Below are 16085 nucleotides of genomic sequence, written 5' to 3'. Positions count from 1 at the left end.
CATAGGGAAAAAACAGTTACTGACTTCTATCTCCTCAAATTAAGATGCTTGGACCAAATCATACATAAAAACAAAAATAATAAACATAGTATATACACAGAGATCATACCAGAGATAATAGATGTCTAGTTCATTACCACATTTCAAAGGGTACCTTCAGTAACACTCATTATAGATCTATGCTTCCACTTCATTCAGTCTTTAAGCATTAATTACTTCACTCATCTGTATCCCAGAAACTGTTCAAGTTGCTGAGTAGAACAGTGAAGAAAGCAAACACTGTTCTTGGTTCATCCCTAGCTAATAATGTAGTTGCAACTACAGACAAGCCAGTGGACAATGACAATAGTGTGACATTTGTTAATATGGCAGAGAATACAGGTTGTTATAGGGGACATTCACATTTCTAGAAGTTCCTGACAGTTTACTTCTTTTAAGGAAAGACTTAATTACACAGTCACCACTATACAGTATCATCACCACTACCACCATCATCATTTATTAGCCACGATTTATCGTACCCATGCTGAATTTCCAGTTCTACGTTGGGTGATATAGTATATCATCTTTAATCTTTACTACAGCTCTGCAAAACAGGTAAAATTTTACTTCTGAAAAAGAAAAAAAAAAAAGCTGTCACAGACAGATGTCAGCTCATAAGTGCCTGGCACTGACATACAAGTCACAGTCTTCTGTACTGAATGTGACAAGTGTCCCAGTACACCAATATCAGACAAGATCTGTGGCCATGACAACTCCATAGTCATGTCTGAGCACAGACAAAATCAAGGGCATGGTGCAAATGCAAAAGTTCGTATGCACGTGGTGAGAAATGAGGCCTTATGCCAACAGGCAGCAACAACTAGCCGCCAGTGTGAGGGAAACAACATGGAGGCAAATCCACCAGCCTCAATCAAGCCTTCAGCAGCTACGGCCCAGACAACATCTTGGCTATAACCTCATGCGACCCCAAATCGGATCCACTCAGTTAATCTCCTAGAATTCCTGGCCCACAGAAACTGTGTGAGATGGTGTAGTTTTAAGTCACTTGTTTTGCAGCAACATATGACATTAATATAATTGTGTCAATATGTGTGTACTTCTCCAGTTAAAAATTTATGAGGTAGGTCATATAATTAAATATTCATTAATGCTATATTTTCCTTTAATTCTTAGAGATTCTTAGAGTATATTTTCTTCTAGTTCTTTTTTGAATAATCTTATAAGAGTCACTTAAATCCAACACCTGAGTTCAACAAGGATCAGCTCCTATTAAGTCATTCTTTTCCCCTTTGGTTACACTTTTAATTCTTTGAACATAGCTACTTAAATCCAACATCGGTGCTCACTTGGAATCAGTTTCCTAAGTAGGAATCACACTTTCCCGTTTCTTTGCACATCTAGTGAGTTTGGGTTAAAAAGCAGAATTGCAGGGAATTTGTTGTAGTGAATCTATTTTGTTTTTCTAAAGGTTTTGTTATGGTTGAAATTAACTCCTCTGGACTCCCAACTGTGAAATCCCTTCAGTGTGAAGCAGCTGATGTCTCTGCTCAATTGCTGATTTGCTATCCTGCCCCCTGAGGGTATCCCTGAACCTGTGCAGTGTAGCAGTCAGACAAAGATTTGGGTAGATTTCACAGACTGTGGGGTTCACCCTATGTTTCCAGGGCTCCCCAGCCTAAATTCCCACTTGCTAGCCCTGAGTTCTGCCTTTAGAATTCATGAATTCAAGCAGGCTCCTGATCTTTGCCACCCAAGTTGTGTGCACTCTGGGGAACACACTCTTTCAAAGGGGCAGTAAATTTGCAAATCTTGTCAGAAGCTCTCTTTCAAAGGCTTACCATGCCCTAGTTTTGCCAGCAATTTTGCTGGATTTCGCATGTGACCTCTAAACTTAGAAGTCACCCAGGGATTGTGGCAGAGCTTGGAGCTTAGATCTCAGCCGTTTCTGTCCTGCTTCTACAATATACTCCTTAAATTTCCATCTGCTCTGATCTCTGAACTTTGTCATCACCACCTTGATGTGGTAAGGATGCAGCTTTCCACTGCCAGATCTAGGGGGGCTTGGAGCACAAAAGAAAACAAGAAAGCCACGAACTCCCCGTTCTTATCCATCAGTAGAAACCTCCTATAGTAAAGTCTTCTCAACTACCTTTCGTCATCTTCCCAAACCTTCCAGTAGTTGTTTTTTAATGATCTGGCCACTGTTTATCATTGTTGTTTGCTAGAGAAACTATCTGGTCTCTTCAAGTTGCCATTACCTGAAGTTATTTTATTAGCTTCCTATCATGTCTTCCTGCTTCCATTCTCCCCTTCTAATAGTCTCTTCTCCACACAGAAGCCAGAGTCATAAATCATATATCACATAAATCATAAATCACATATCACACCCCTCACAAAATCTTTATTTTTAAAGACAGAGTGTGTGAACAGGGGAGGGGCAGGAGGAGAGAGAGAAAGAATCTTAAGCAGGTTCCATGCGCAGTGCAGAGCCTTGTGCAGGCTCAATCCCATGTCCCCGGGATGATGGCCCTAGGCAGTATGGCCTACAAAGTCCTATATAAAGTTACCCCAGGCCACCTCTCAAATCTTATCTTTCACTAGTCCAACCTGGATCATTCTTCTGTGCTTTCAACACACCTAGCATATTCCAGATTGGTACCTGCTCTTTACTTGGCCTAAAACACTCTTCCTCCACTTAGTTGTACGACTGGCTTTCTCCAAGTTTCTGTTCAAATTTTGTGTTGCTAGAGAAGACTTCCCTAATCACCCAATCTAAAATAGCATTTCTCTCCACCACACCATCCATCTTCTTCACTTTCTCTTCCATGCTTTGCTTTTCTCTATTGTGTTTACTGCCACTTGATCTCACTTATTTATGTTTATATATATATATATACCATATATACGCTTAGTTTACTATGGATCTACCCTCTCTTAAACATAAGCTCCATGTGGCAGGAATTTTGTTGCATTCAGTATCATAACTGTAGGGTCTAGAATAAAACCTGGTAGGTAGGAAGTGCTCAATAAACATTAGTCAAATAAATGACTGGGTTAAGTGCTGCTATTTGCTAGGCATTATTGTATCAACTCATGTTACTTTCATAGTACTCCATCAAATAGGCACTATACTTAACCTTATTACAGATAAGGCACCTAAGTACAAAGCGTTGAAGTCCAAGTTAACAAAACTAGTAAGAAGTGGAGCCAGGACTTGAACTCTGGCAGTCCTGTCTGCAAAGCCCATTGCATTAGTCTACTCTGGCTGTCATAACAAAATATCACAGACTGAGTGAGTGGCTAAAACAACAGAAATTATCTTCTTACAGTTCTGGAAGCTGGAGGATGGAGGTGATGGCAGAGTTGGTTCCTGGGGAAACTCCTATCCTTGGCTTGCAGATGGCTGCATTTTGTGTCCTCATATAGATTTTCTCTGTGTGCCCTCTTGACGTCTCTTCCTCTTCCTGTTGGATTAGGGCTCCACCCTTACCGACCTCATTTAATCTCGTCTCCTTAAAGGCCCTATCTTCAAATATAGTCACAATGGGGGGTTAGGATTCTAACATGAATTTGGAGGAGGGGGTCCCGATTCAATCCATAACACTTGTAATTTATATCCATAAAATATAGTTATTTTCAGTATCTTTCCTTTTTATTTTAGAGAATTAAATGTTTCTTCTCTAATTGTTTTTAGGCAGACAGAGAAGAAACTTTCAGGACTCTGACCAGGCCATAACATCACCTAGTAAGAGAAATCTACTAAAATAGCTACCCTGAGGATCTTCAGAAACAACTTGGTCTCATAAAACACCAAATGATTGGGCCAAACATCTGCTGGTGCACTTTTACACACTGTGCATTAACTCAAGTGAAGCTCTGGGAATTGTGTTTATTTGTAACTCCTCATACAGAATCAGCAGAAAACCCCACTTTATGCGGGTCCCTGATGAAAATCCTTTCCAGTCTCCTTGGTGCTCCTTTAACACACCATGCATACTCCCACATCAGAGCCTATGCACTTCCTGTTCTCACTGTCTGGCATGTTTTACCTCCAGATAGCTTCATGACTCATTTTTCTCCTTTCTAGGTTTCTTTTCCAGAGATATCTACATGAATTCTTGCTGGAACAACCCATATAAATTGCAAACAAACTTTCCTCCTGCACTTCCTCTATTTATTCCTCCCTTCTCTACTTGATTTTTCTGTGGCATTAAAAATTGTCTCTCTTCCTTCTAGAATGCAAGCAAGATGAAGACAGGGGTTGTTGTTTATTTGCTATTTCCCTAGCTCCTAGAAAAGCATGCCACACAGTAGACACTAAGTAAATGTTTGCTGAGAGAGTGAACAAATTTCCCCAAGGTTACAGAGATAGTGGTAGAACTGGAATTTGAATCACATCTGATACAAAAGTCTAAAAATTTAACTGCTAAATTATACTGTACATAGCCATGTGATGTAAGTTTTAATAAGATACAAATATAGTCAAAAGAGCAAAAACTACTATTCTCTGACACAAACAACAGACTTCATATAGAGACAGAGAAAATGCCTATAGTTTTTCTTTGCATGAACAAAAATTAATATCCCTTACAAGCATGAATTATAAAAATTCATTATTTTAATAGTAAAGGCAGCTGACCATTTGCACAAGTGAATATTATGTATAAAAGTATGCAGGGCAAGGTACTTTTCAAAAGTGAACAATCTGGTCTAGACTCCACTGTTGTTGGATAACTAAAAAATTGATTGTAGGGTTTTCCCAAAAGATAGTAGTATTTTACTCCTAGCCCAAGAGAACGAGTAAGTGGTGTCACTCATTCATTCATTTACCAAATATTTATTAACCACTTATAGTGACTGGGCACTGTACTAGGGATACAGCAGTAAACAAAACAATTCTTATATTCTTAAAAGGGAAAACAATAAAAACAAAACAGAACAAAGGAATGCAGTCGTGTCATAAAAATGTTGGCTGTGATAATAGCCTTTGTAATTCACTCTTAGATAATTCAGAATAAACTTTCATTACAGTTAAGACCTCAGGTGACCCAAGTTTGAATCTCCATTGCTGTGACCCTGATAAACTACTTCAAGTTGCAATTTCACAAAGATGGGAAAACAGAACCCATCTTGCAAGCCTGATATAAATGTTAAAAGAGAAAATATTCAAGAAAACACTTAGCACACGGTAGAGTAAATAATAAATATCAAATAACCCTATTATTATCATTAGGATATGCAAACAATCTAATTCTTTTATTGTGTGAAAATCCATATGAAAGTCTTGGGCTTCATATTTAATTGCTGGTTTTTTTTTTCTTTTTCTTTTTTAGGAGCTACCATGAGTCATTCATTCATTCAACAAATGTACACTGAGAATTTAAGCCCTGTTACTAGGTGAGTACTGGGTATTAAGAGAGCAAACTGAAGAGATGTGTAACTTTTCTACAATGAACAGTACCTTTAAAGAAACCAGTATTTACCTATTACAGGAGGACCCTCTAGTGGTACTTTGTATTTCAGAGAATGCTCAGTGAATAAAGTTCACTAGTAAGTGCAAAGTTGGGAAAGCCTAGTAGCAAAAGGGAAGAAATTCCAGAAGCCTGACGGTGTCCTGTCATCTCTACTAACATGTACTCACCTCAGTAGAATCTAAATTTCTCCAAGGCAAGAAACCCAAGAGCCTACAAAAATTCATGGCACACAGTAGATACTTTACAAACAATTTTCACGTGAACTGGTACATATTTCGGGTATATATTTCAGGTCTTCACTACTACCATCCTATTCCATGACACAGGCATCTCTTTCTTGTACTACAGAAATGGCATTCTAACTGGACTCTCAGTTTTTGCTCCATTAGTCTGTTCTTCAAACAATTATTAAAATTATTTTTTTTCAAATATAACTTACATTAAGTCCCCATATTGACCAAATGACTCCAAAGTTTCCCCATCACACTTAAAATCTTTCTGAGGACTGGAGATCCTGCGTGATCCAGCCCCTGCTTACCTCCCTGACCACACCTGCCATTTCCCCATGCCTGGCTCTAGACACTCAAGCTTTTCTACAGAACCTCAACCAGTCCTGCTCTTTTGTGCCTCTGGGCCTCTGGTTCCTGAAATCCTTTCCTGTGGCTCACTGCAGGCTGGCGCCTTCTCCTACTTCTTAGCACCTAAATTAGAGCAGTCTCCTCACACAATCGCTATCACATCTGTTTTCATTTATTTTTTCTTGGCCATTATTATTTTAAATTATCTTGATGTATTTCATAAAGGGTTGATTTATCTTCTGCCGTTTCCACTTGGAATCTAAAAGCATTGTTCGTCTTGTTTCCCACCATTCAAAAACTTATTGTTGAATTACTCAAAGAACAAACGCTCCTGCACGAGTCCCTGTCTCTTTAAATTTGGAAACTACACAAGCACCAAAGGACGTTAGAGATAACCCGGAAGAACGTACCAGGCCCACCCCGCCACGAATCCCACCCCGCTTCCGCTGCCCCGAAGCGCGTGCCTCCCGGCCCCGCCTCTGCCCGCCCCACCGCACACCTGTTTCCGCTCTTCTTCCGCTAGGGAGACTCTCTGTTGGGCCGCATTGTCTCTCGGCTCCCAGCCCGCCCCGCCCACTTGCCATTCACCTGATCCCATCTCGGCTTCCACCAGGAGGCGCGCCTCGGGGGACCGAGCCTCCGCCTCGGCCGCTGACCGCCTCAGCACCCTCAGCACGGTCTCCGGGGGCAAGTCGACCAGTTGCTTCCACACGGACTCAGTGTAGAAGTCCACCGTATGTGCACTGGAAATGGACAGGGCTTGTCTCAGGAACTGCAGCAGTCCCTGCAACTTGGCACGCAACGTGGACAGGTCCTGGGTCACTGGGAGCGGAAAAGAAGCCGCCATGACGCTCACCCTCCCGGGCTGTAGGTGGCGCAAACGTAGCCGCAAGGCGAGGGCTCGGTCGCAAGTAACTCAGACCGTATGAATACGTCTCCGATCTGGACTCTAGTTGGGTGATTGATTGCTTTTGTCTCATGACGTACTTTCACAGCGTCCGTTGTGATTTTTCCTGGCGACTTGGTTGGTGTGCCATGGCGCCGGTGAGGCCGGCGGCTCGGTGGCCGGCAGGGAATTTTGGGTCACGTAGCGACGGAGTTTCCCCGGTCGCATTCAGGAAAAAGAATGTGAAGCAGAGGACGTGGCGATCTAATCATCAGCAGGCCTTCGTGGGAAGCGTTCGAGAGGGTATGTAAGAAGGCAGCCTTTTACAAATCCTCAGGCCTGCGAAATCTGAGGATATGAGACTCGCCATAGCAGGGAAGAAGGCTTTAGGATCCAGACCCGGACCTCCTTGGGGCAGAGGGGGCCCGTTCCCGGACTTCCCTGGGGCAGAGAGAATATGGGAATATGGGAGCTATGGGCTTCCCATAGCTCAGGAATGGAAGATGAGGCGGTGTTGCTAACTAAGTCTTTAAACGTGTTTCCCGACTTAACCCCATTCTTGATCAGAATTGTTTTTCTTACAATTTTTCTGTGAAACTGTAAGCAGAGCATCTATGGGTCCACTTCTGCATGTACTAAGGCAAAGGATATAGAGAAAGATGGGACCGAAATGTACTGCCCCAAATCCTTGCTGATTACAAATACCCCCAAAGCTTTGGAAACCGTTTTCTTTTGTTGATCTTAATGAACTTCGCTTTAGTTTGTTTTTATTTTGTCTTGCTGTCTGCACGTGTCCTCAAATCCCATTTGGAATGTATAAGCTGTAAGTTCAGTTTTCTCGTAATTGCTAGCTGTACAGAAAATCATGCACTGTCTTCTCTTTTTTGTACTGAATTTCTTTAGAAAATCAGTCATACTGTGCTTTTCTAAGGTAAAATAATTGATGTGAGTTTTTTTGAAAGTATTGGAGACCTAGAGTAAGTGTTTTAGATGAATGAAGGAATTCATTTTGATTTTGGGTGCAGTCAGTTGGAGTTATGTAACATTAGTCATTTTCTCTTCTTTGAGATTATTGAGTGTGTATGACTAATATTAGCCTTGTCTTTTTGCAAAGGACCAACATACTATTCATTACGTTCTCTTAAACCTGTTTTATGAAATGACTTTTTTTTTTTTAATGTTTATTTATTTTTGAGACAGAGAGAGACAGAGCATGAATGGGGGAGGGTCAGAGAAAGGGAGACACAGAATCTGAAACAGGCTCCAGGCTCTGAGCTGTCAGCAGAGAGCTGGACGAGGGGCTCGAACTCACAGACCGTGAGATGATGACCTGAGCCGAAGTCGGACGCTTAACCGACTGAGCCACCCAGGCGCCCCTGAAATGACTTCTTAAAGCAAAACTAGTTTTGCTAGTAAAGTAATTCGAGTTTCTGAATGTGATAATGTAAAAAGTTTTCCATGTTAAATTAATAGCTACATTTTTCATGCAATTTATTTTCTGAGAAAGTTAATTTATGACTGATATTCTTCAATAGGACAAGGCTTCGCATTCCAAAGAAAACTGAAGATTCAGCAAAATTACAAGAAATTGCTGTGGAAGGAAAAGAAGGCTCAAACCTCACAGGAATCCCAGTTCACAGATCGATACCCTGATCATCTAAAACATCTTTATTTAGCTGAAGAGGAAAGACTCAGGAAGCAACTTAGAAAAGTTGAACAGCCTTTATCACAAGAACAAGTTGATCAGCCTTTGCTAAAAGAACAATGTAGCACTGCCCAAGCTTTGTCTGAAGAACATTGTAGTGCTGAGCAGCCTCAGGCAGCAGAGCAACATAGCATAAGAATAAAGTATGTATTATTTTCTTCTCAAGTCCTTTAGATAGAAGTAATGTTTTATGAAAGAGTTTATAGGACAGCTTGTGGAATTTGGAATTTTTCTCATTTAAGGCATTTTAGAAATCACAGTGAATTATGTGAAAATATTTTCAGGGAAGCTTTCTTTTAGCTAAAATGACTGAATTAGGCTAGTTTATGTTAGTGGAAGAAGTAATGAAGTTGGAATTAAAAGATGTGGGTTTTGGATTTCAGCCTCAAATGCATTTAACTTTTTTGGACCATGTTAACTCTTGCTAGTAGTACATGTTGAAAAAAACCAACAACTACTTTGAGAGATATTATAGTATAGTGGTTAACGTCAGACTCTGGAGCTGGGCTCTGGTGCCTCTTCTTTGAGATAGAAATGATAATAAGAAGTATGTAATTCAGAGCTGCCATGTGTTCAACTCCAGAATGGATATTCACACAGACTCTGTGGTACTCGTGACCCATCTCATGGTGCTATGAAGACTGGTTTATTTATGTAAGGTATTTAAAAAGGTATGTGGTATATAGAAAGTACTACATAGGTGTTAACTGCTGCTGTTACTACTATTCTAGACTTTTTCCCCCAGAGGACACAGACTTGGTTGCAGTTAAACAAATAGATGGCATAGCTGTATAACACTTGGGTTTTAAAAGAGCTGACTTAACTTTCTCTATGCACACCTCAGGTTAAAATGTGCTAAAACCTAAACCGGCACAGAATCCAGCTGTTACTTGGGACTCTTAACTTTTTAGTTCACTAAAACACCGTTCTTTAACGTTGTTAGTATCTGGAGCGCTCACTGCCTCCCTTCGGGGTGCCTGGCTGGCTCAGTGGGCAGAGTGTGCGACTCTTGGTTTCAGGCTGGTCACGTCAAGTCCCACTTTGGGTGTAGAGATTGCTTAAAGTTGTTAGCTACTTGTGGTAAAAGTAACAGGAGATAAGACCCCAGGAAAAAGTACAATTGAAAATAGAAACAGAGATGCTAAAAATTCAATTTTGTCAGTGGGCATGTGCGTCATATTATTGAATAATGGATGTATAGTTCTGGCAAATCTAGAAATGCAGGTTTCTGTCATTCTTGGTAATAATTGAGGTAAGGAGGGTTAAACCACGAGACACAATATGAAGGTAAAAATCATATTGTTAAAGATTTCTTAACTTTGAGGTCAAAGCGGGAGAAAGTTACTGAAGAAGTTAAATAGAAGTGTCATAATTGGAGAAAGGGGAATACAGAAACAGTGAAATCAGCAGAGGACAGTTGTAGAAAGTAGAGATTGTTCATGTATGAAACACTGTAAAGTCCAAGAAAAACAGGACTTTAAGAACAAGTCTTTGGATTTATGGTTTAGGTAATCATTGGTGACTTTGGAGAGATTTTCAGTAGATAGTCCTTATTAACTTGGATGTAACTACCTAAAGAATGGAGACCAAGAAGGGAACCACTTGGGGAAAAACCTGGTGCAAGAAAGGAAAACATGAGCAGGAGAGAAGAATGTCACTAGAACTAAGGGAATGAAGTTTTCAAAAATAGTGAATGGTCAATTAAATGAGACTGAATAATGCCCATTGATTCAATCATCATATTTGACTAGAAGGCCATTTTTGACGTGGATAGTTTCATTAAAGAGAACAAATGCCAAATTGCAAGGAGTTAAGGAGTGAATGTGATATGACATCTGTAGTCTATTTTCTGTTCTTTCTAGGTATTTGACAATGGACAAGGAATAAGACTGATAGTTAGAACAGTACATACAGTCTGGTAGTGAATAATTTATGCATTTGTTCAAGAAAGGAACTGTTGAAATATGTTTTATTGTAGTTGTGAATTGGTATAGTGAAAAATTGAGACTGGGAAAAGGAAGATTAATTACTGAATCAGATAGCTTGAGAAATGAATGTCATCTGAGCTTCAGTAGTTGAATTAGATTAGAGTGGGACATCAGAGAGGGAGAAGTACTTTAATATAGAACAGTTTTAGATGGGGTCTAGGTTCAAGGTGTAGTCATTCATGATTGAATAGGTTAAGTAGAGACAAGTTGATCAAAGCAGTTTGGGATTAAAGTTCATGTACCACCCACAACTTCTGTAACATCCTTCAATTTAATGTTTTCTTCCTACTGTCATTTCTGTCATTCTTGTGCTGCTTTCCTGTTTGTTAACATTTTAGAATCTTTCAAAGCTTTCTGTATTGTCCCTGGTTGAAATATTTCTCAAAGAGTCTCTATAATTACTTATTTATAATTATTTTTTAATTGTATTTTGAAAGCTGTAACTATATTTTTAATATTTTTTTTGGACATTTTACTAATAAGATTGATGTCCTCTTCCAGCCTCTCTTCCTTGCTCTGTTCATTTGCATCAGTGACATTTTACTATACAAGTACTATATTTGACATAATTGTGTCATAATTTTGGTTGCACCATTTTTAATCCTTTGACTTTCATATCTTTATCTTAAAAAGCTCCATTACTATTCCAAGGAAAAATAAAAAGAAAACATCAAATCAAAAAGCACAGGAAGAATACGAACAAGTACAAGCTGAGCGTACTGCTAAGAAACAAGTAAGATCTTTTAAAATATTTAAATTCTTTTTTTTTTTTAATTCTAAATGTATACATAAAGCTGTGCTTCTTAGTATGTGTATATAGTATGTTTTCTGTAAATTGCTATTGAATAAATGAGTGGTCGGAGAAGAGCTGGAGAATTTTAACAAATTCCTCATTCATTTCTATTATCCTCAAGAAGGCGTGCATACTAGTAGGTCAAGAATAGGATCTTAAAGATGCTGCTTATAGGTTAATGAGTATCTGGGACAACAGTTTTTAAGAGTATGGTCTAGGAACTTGCACTTTTAACAAGTGTCTCGAGATTTTTATGTATAATAAAATTTGAGATCTACTGACTTAAGAAAAATAGATTATCATAATTTTACATTGAAACAGGTAAAAGAGGGAGGTGATAGAATAAAATACTTCTTTCTAAAGAGTTGATCTTGCCTATTAAAAACTTACTAGATTAGCTTAGCAAAAAGTTACCACTCTTTGTTGTCATTCAGAAGCCCAAAATTATAATAGTCTTTTTCATATGAAAACAAGATGATGCAGAGCTTCAACAAAATTGTTCAATCTGTAGTTTCTATTTTTTGCATTGAAGCTATATTAATCCATCACTTTAAAAAGGATAGCACATCAATCAAAAACTACTTCAAAGATGGTATTGACATGAAATTTCTGTTATGTCTTAGCTTTAGAGTTTGTATAATTAAGAAATCTGGAAGTTTAACATGTACAATTCTCCTGATTATTTTTAAACTGATGGTAGACTAGGATGAAGGAGAGACATTTCTCCATGGAAGTATTGTTCATTTGTTTCATAGTTTGTTACATTATGCTCTTTTCTAACCAGCAACAGTCAGTTATTAACTGCCACCTTTGGAAATGGTATAACAGGTAAAGTAAGGACCACTATACTATAAAACGTTTAGTATCTTTTTGAAATTTTCTTTATACATATGAATACTAAGGCTTTGTAGTCATGAAAATTGATAGTTTCTTAGAATTTATGGATATCAGATGTCAGGAGAAAAAGCCAACACCAATCAATCCATGAGAAATCAAAACTAAGTACATAAATTAAATAAGCACCCATAATAGATGCTAAAACTTTAATTTCTTTTGTTTGTTTTTGTTTTTTTTTACTTTGTTTAGAGAAACTCCATAGAGGTAAACTAGCCTGTATATACCTGAATTCACAAATAAATTCCAGATCTTTTGTGCTTGTTAAAGTAAATGAAGTATTATACCATAGGAGGACATAAGTTTGAGTGCTAATCAGACTTTGCATTAACAAGATCTAGATAGGAGACTTGGTCTTACAGGGTATTTGGGATTTGGGACAAGTCACTTTCCATATCATGGAGTGTCAGTTCTTCATCTTACAGATGAAGGTAATAGCCTAGAATGACAGTTTTATAAGAATAGAATATGCTATGATATGAAAGCACTTTGATAATTAAGTTACATACAAATACAGGCTGTTGTCATTTGGGTGCTATTTGTGTTACTAGGGAAATTGAGAAACAGCACATGTATTGCTTTTTTTAAGAACTTTTTAACTTTTGTAAGAATATTGTGCATTTCAAATAGTGCTTTTCAGGTTTACATAAGAATTTGAATTATTTTTCTTATACTCAAATGAATTTGAGTCTTTATCTTAGCAAATCAAAGGAGCACAATTCTTAATCACAATCATAATGCCTAGCAGTGTTTTGCCTAGTATATAGTCAGTAAATGTTTCCTTAATTAAATCTGTCAGATGGCAAATTAAATAGAATACCAGATATTCTACAAGTGAAGATTTTTGTATTATATGGAGTAGGTAATCTCTAAAATCCCAGATCTAATTACATGATGAAATCTTACAGATACATGCCTTCTTTCCTCTGTGTTCTAATTTTAGTTGTAGCCAAATAACTAAAAAACTTTAATAACTTTGTGTTAGTCTGTATTAGAGCATTACGGAGTAAAGGCAGAAGGTAACTACTTAAGCGACAGGTAACACCTCTTATTTTGCAAAATCTAAGACAAGCCTAAAGTGTTTGCATGGTAATAGCTATTTCAACACAATGACTGAATTGTATCTACTGTTTGTTACTAATGGAAATTGCATGTTAATAATTGTAGGAATTTGAGAAGAGAAAACAAGAGAGAGAAGAAGCTCAAAGGCTCTATAAAAAGAAGAAAATGGAAGTATTCAAAATACTGAGCAAAAAGACTAAAAAAGGCCAACCAAACTTGAATTTACAAATGGAGTATCTTCTTAAAAAAATACAAGAAAAAAATTAAAGCAGCCATGTTTTTAATTAGAAGTTAAAATAGCTGCCCTCTATTGAGTTCTTTTGTATATATACTGTTCCTCCTAACAATTAACTAAATTTATTAAGATAAAATGGATTGCTAAGCTACACTAAGTATAAAATGTCCAAATATTTTTTTTCTTGTGAAAGAAAATTTTCTGTATGCTATGCAGTTTATTTGTTTCTTATTTATTTGCCTTCAGGGTGGCCCAAAGAACTGAAAGAACTTTCTATTTGAATGTGTTTAAGCATGTAATATTTTTGTACCATATGAAATTCAGATGAAATTAAATGTTTTGAAAATAAATGAGCACAGCTTTCAATGAATTATTTCAATTAAATATTTAATTTAGTAATGAACTATTACTTTAAAAAATTTTTTTTAAAACATTTCTATTCATTTTTGAGAGAACACTAGCAGAGGAGGGGCAGAGAGAGAAGGAGACACAGAATCTGAAGGAGGTTCCAGGCTCTGAGCTGTCAGCACAGAGCCAGACCCATGAACCATGAGATCATGACCTGAGCCAAAGTCAGAGGCTTAACCAGCTGAGCCACCCAGGCACCCCTCAACTATTACGGTTTTAAATTCAGAAACATGAGAGCAGGTTACCCAGGTGCTGAAACTATCCTCTGCCCCCACTATATTATCCTGTGGTCTTTATTTATTTTTTATTAGTGCAACAGTGATTTCAGGAGTAGATTCCTTAATGCCTCTTACCCATTTAGCCCATCCCCCCCTCCCACAACTCCTCCAGCAACCCTCAGTTTGTTCTCCATATTTAACAGTCTCTTATATTTTGTCCCCCTCCCTGTTTACATATTATTTTTGCTTCCCTTCCCTTGTGTTCATCTGTTCTATGTCTTAAAGTCTTCGTGTGAGTAAAGTCATATGATATTTGTCTTTCTCTAATTTTGCTTAGCATGATACCCTCTAGTTCCATGTATTTACAATTGGCGAGATTTCATTCTTTTTGATTGCCAATGCATTCATCCCTCGATGGACATTTGGGCTCTTTCCATACTTTATTGTCGATTGTGCTGCTAAAACGTTGGGGTGCATGTGCCCCTTGGAAATAGTATACCTGTATCCCTTGGATAAATACCAAGTAGTGCAATTGCTAGGTCATAGGGTAGTTCTATTTTTAAATTTTTAAGGAAACCCCATACTGTTTTCCAGAGTGGCTGCACCAGTTAGCATACCCACCAACAGTGCAAAGGATCCTCTCTGTGCACATCCTCGCCAACATCTGTTGTTGCCTGAGTAGTTAATGTTAGCCATTCTGACAGGTATGAGGTGGTATCTCATTGTGGTCTTGATTGTATTTTCCTGATGATGAGTGATGTTGAGCATCTTTTTATGTGTTGCTGGGCCATCTGGATGTCTTCTTTGAAGAAGTGTCTATTCATGTTTTTGTCCCATTTCTTCACTGGATTGTTTGTTTTTAGGGTGTTGACTTTGGTAAGTTCTTCACAGATTTTGGATGCTAACACTTCAGCTGATATATTGTCTGCAAACGATTCTGTCGGTTGCATTTGAGTTTTGCTGATTGTTTCCTTCACTGTGCAGAAGCTTTTTATTTTGATGAGTTCGCAGTTCATTTTTGCTTTTGTTTCCCTTGCCTTTGGAGATGTGTTGAGTAAGAAGTTGCTGTGGCCAAGATCAAAGAGGTTTTTGCCTGCTTTCTCCTCGAGGATTTTGATGGCTGTCTTACATTGAGGTCTTTCATCCATTTTGAGTTTATTTTTGTGTATGGTGTAAGAAAGTGATCCAGGTTCATTCTTCTGCATGTCACTGTCCAGTTTTCCCAGCACCACTTGCTGAAGAGACTGTCTTTATTCCATTGGATATTCTTTCCTGCTTTGTCAAAGATTAGTTTGCCATACATTTGTGGGTCCGTTTCTGGGTTCTCTATTCTGTTCCATTGATCTGAGTGCCTGTTTTGTGCTGGTGCCATACAGTCTTGATGATACAGCTTGAAGTCTGGGATTGTGATGCCTCCTGCTTTGGTTTTCTTTTTCAAGATTGCTTTGGCTGTTCAGGGTCCTTTCTGGTTCCATACAAATTTTAAGATTATTTGTTCTAGCTCTGTGTAGAACAGTGTATAGATTTTTCACCTCTTTGGTTATATTTATTCCTAGGTATTTTATGGTTTTTGTTGCAATTGTAAATGGGATCGATTCCTTGATTTCTCTTTCTGTTGCTTTATTGTTGGTGTATAGGAATGCAACTGATTTTTGTGCGTTGATATTATATCCTGCAACTTTGCTGAATTCATGGATCCGTTCTAGCAGTTTTTTGGTGGAATCTTTTGGGTTTTCCATATACAGTATCATATCATGTGGGAAGAGTGAACGATTCACTTCCTCCTGGCTGATTTGGTTGCCTTTTATTCCTTTGTGTTGTCTGATTGCTGAAGCTAAAAC

At 38.1% G+C, this 16085-nt stretch overlaps 2 protein-coding genes across 15 annotated transcripts in view; one reads left to right on the top strand and one right to left on the bottom strand.

Moving 5' to 3' along the window:
* The window catches only part of METTL25 (methyltransferase like 25), a 160897-nt gene extending 153995 nt beyond the window's left edge, over positions 1-6902 (bottom strand). For all 14 annotated transcript variants that reach the window (XM_003989085.4, XM_045062114.1, XM_045062117.1 and 11 more), the window contains exon 1: positions 6644-6902. In XM_003989085.4, coding sequence (XP_003989134.2) covers positions 6644-6902 — 259 coding nt within the window. The remainder of the gene's footprint in view (positions 1-6643) is intronic.
* A 131-nt stretch (positions 6903-7033) lies between these two features.
* CCDC59 (coiled-coil domain containing 59) lies at positions 7034-13971 on the top strand. The gene is made up of 4 exons (XM_003989086.6): positions 7034-7244; positions 8477-8789; positions 11268-11367; positions 13489-13971. The coding sequence occupies exons 1-4, from the start codon at positions 7034-7036 to the stop codon at positions 13648-13650; spliced, it is 786 nt and encodes a 261-aa protein (XP_003989135.3). The 3' UTR covers positions 13651-13971.
* The last annotated feature ends 2114 nt before the right edge of the window (positions 13972-16085 follow it).

Source organism: Felis catus, chromosome B4 (assembly GCF_018350175.1).
Source record: "Felis catus isolate Fca126 chromosome B4, F.catus_Fca126_mat1.0, whole genome shotgun sequence".
Taxonomy (NCBI): Eukaryota; Metazoa; Chordata; class Mammalia; order Carnivora; family Felidae; genus Felis; species Felis catus.
Note: the sequence above shows the minus strand (reverse complement) of the source record. Positions and strands in the feature narration are given on the sequence as shown.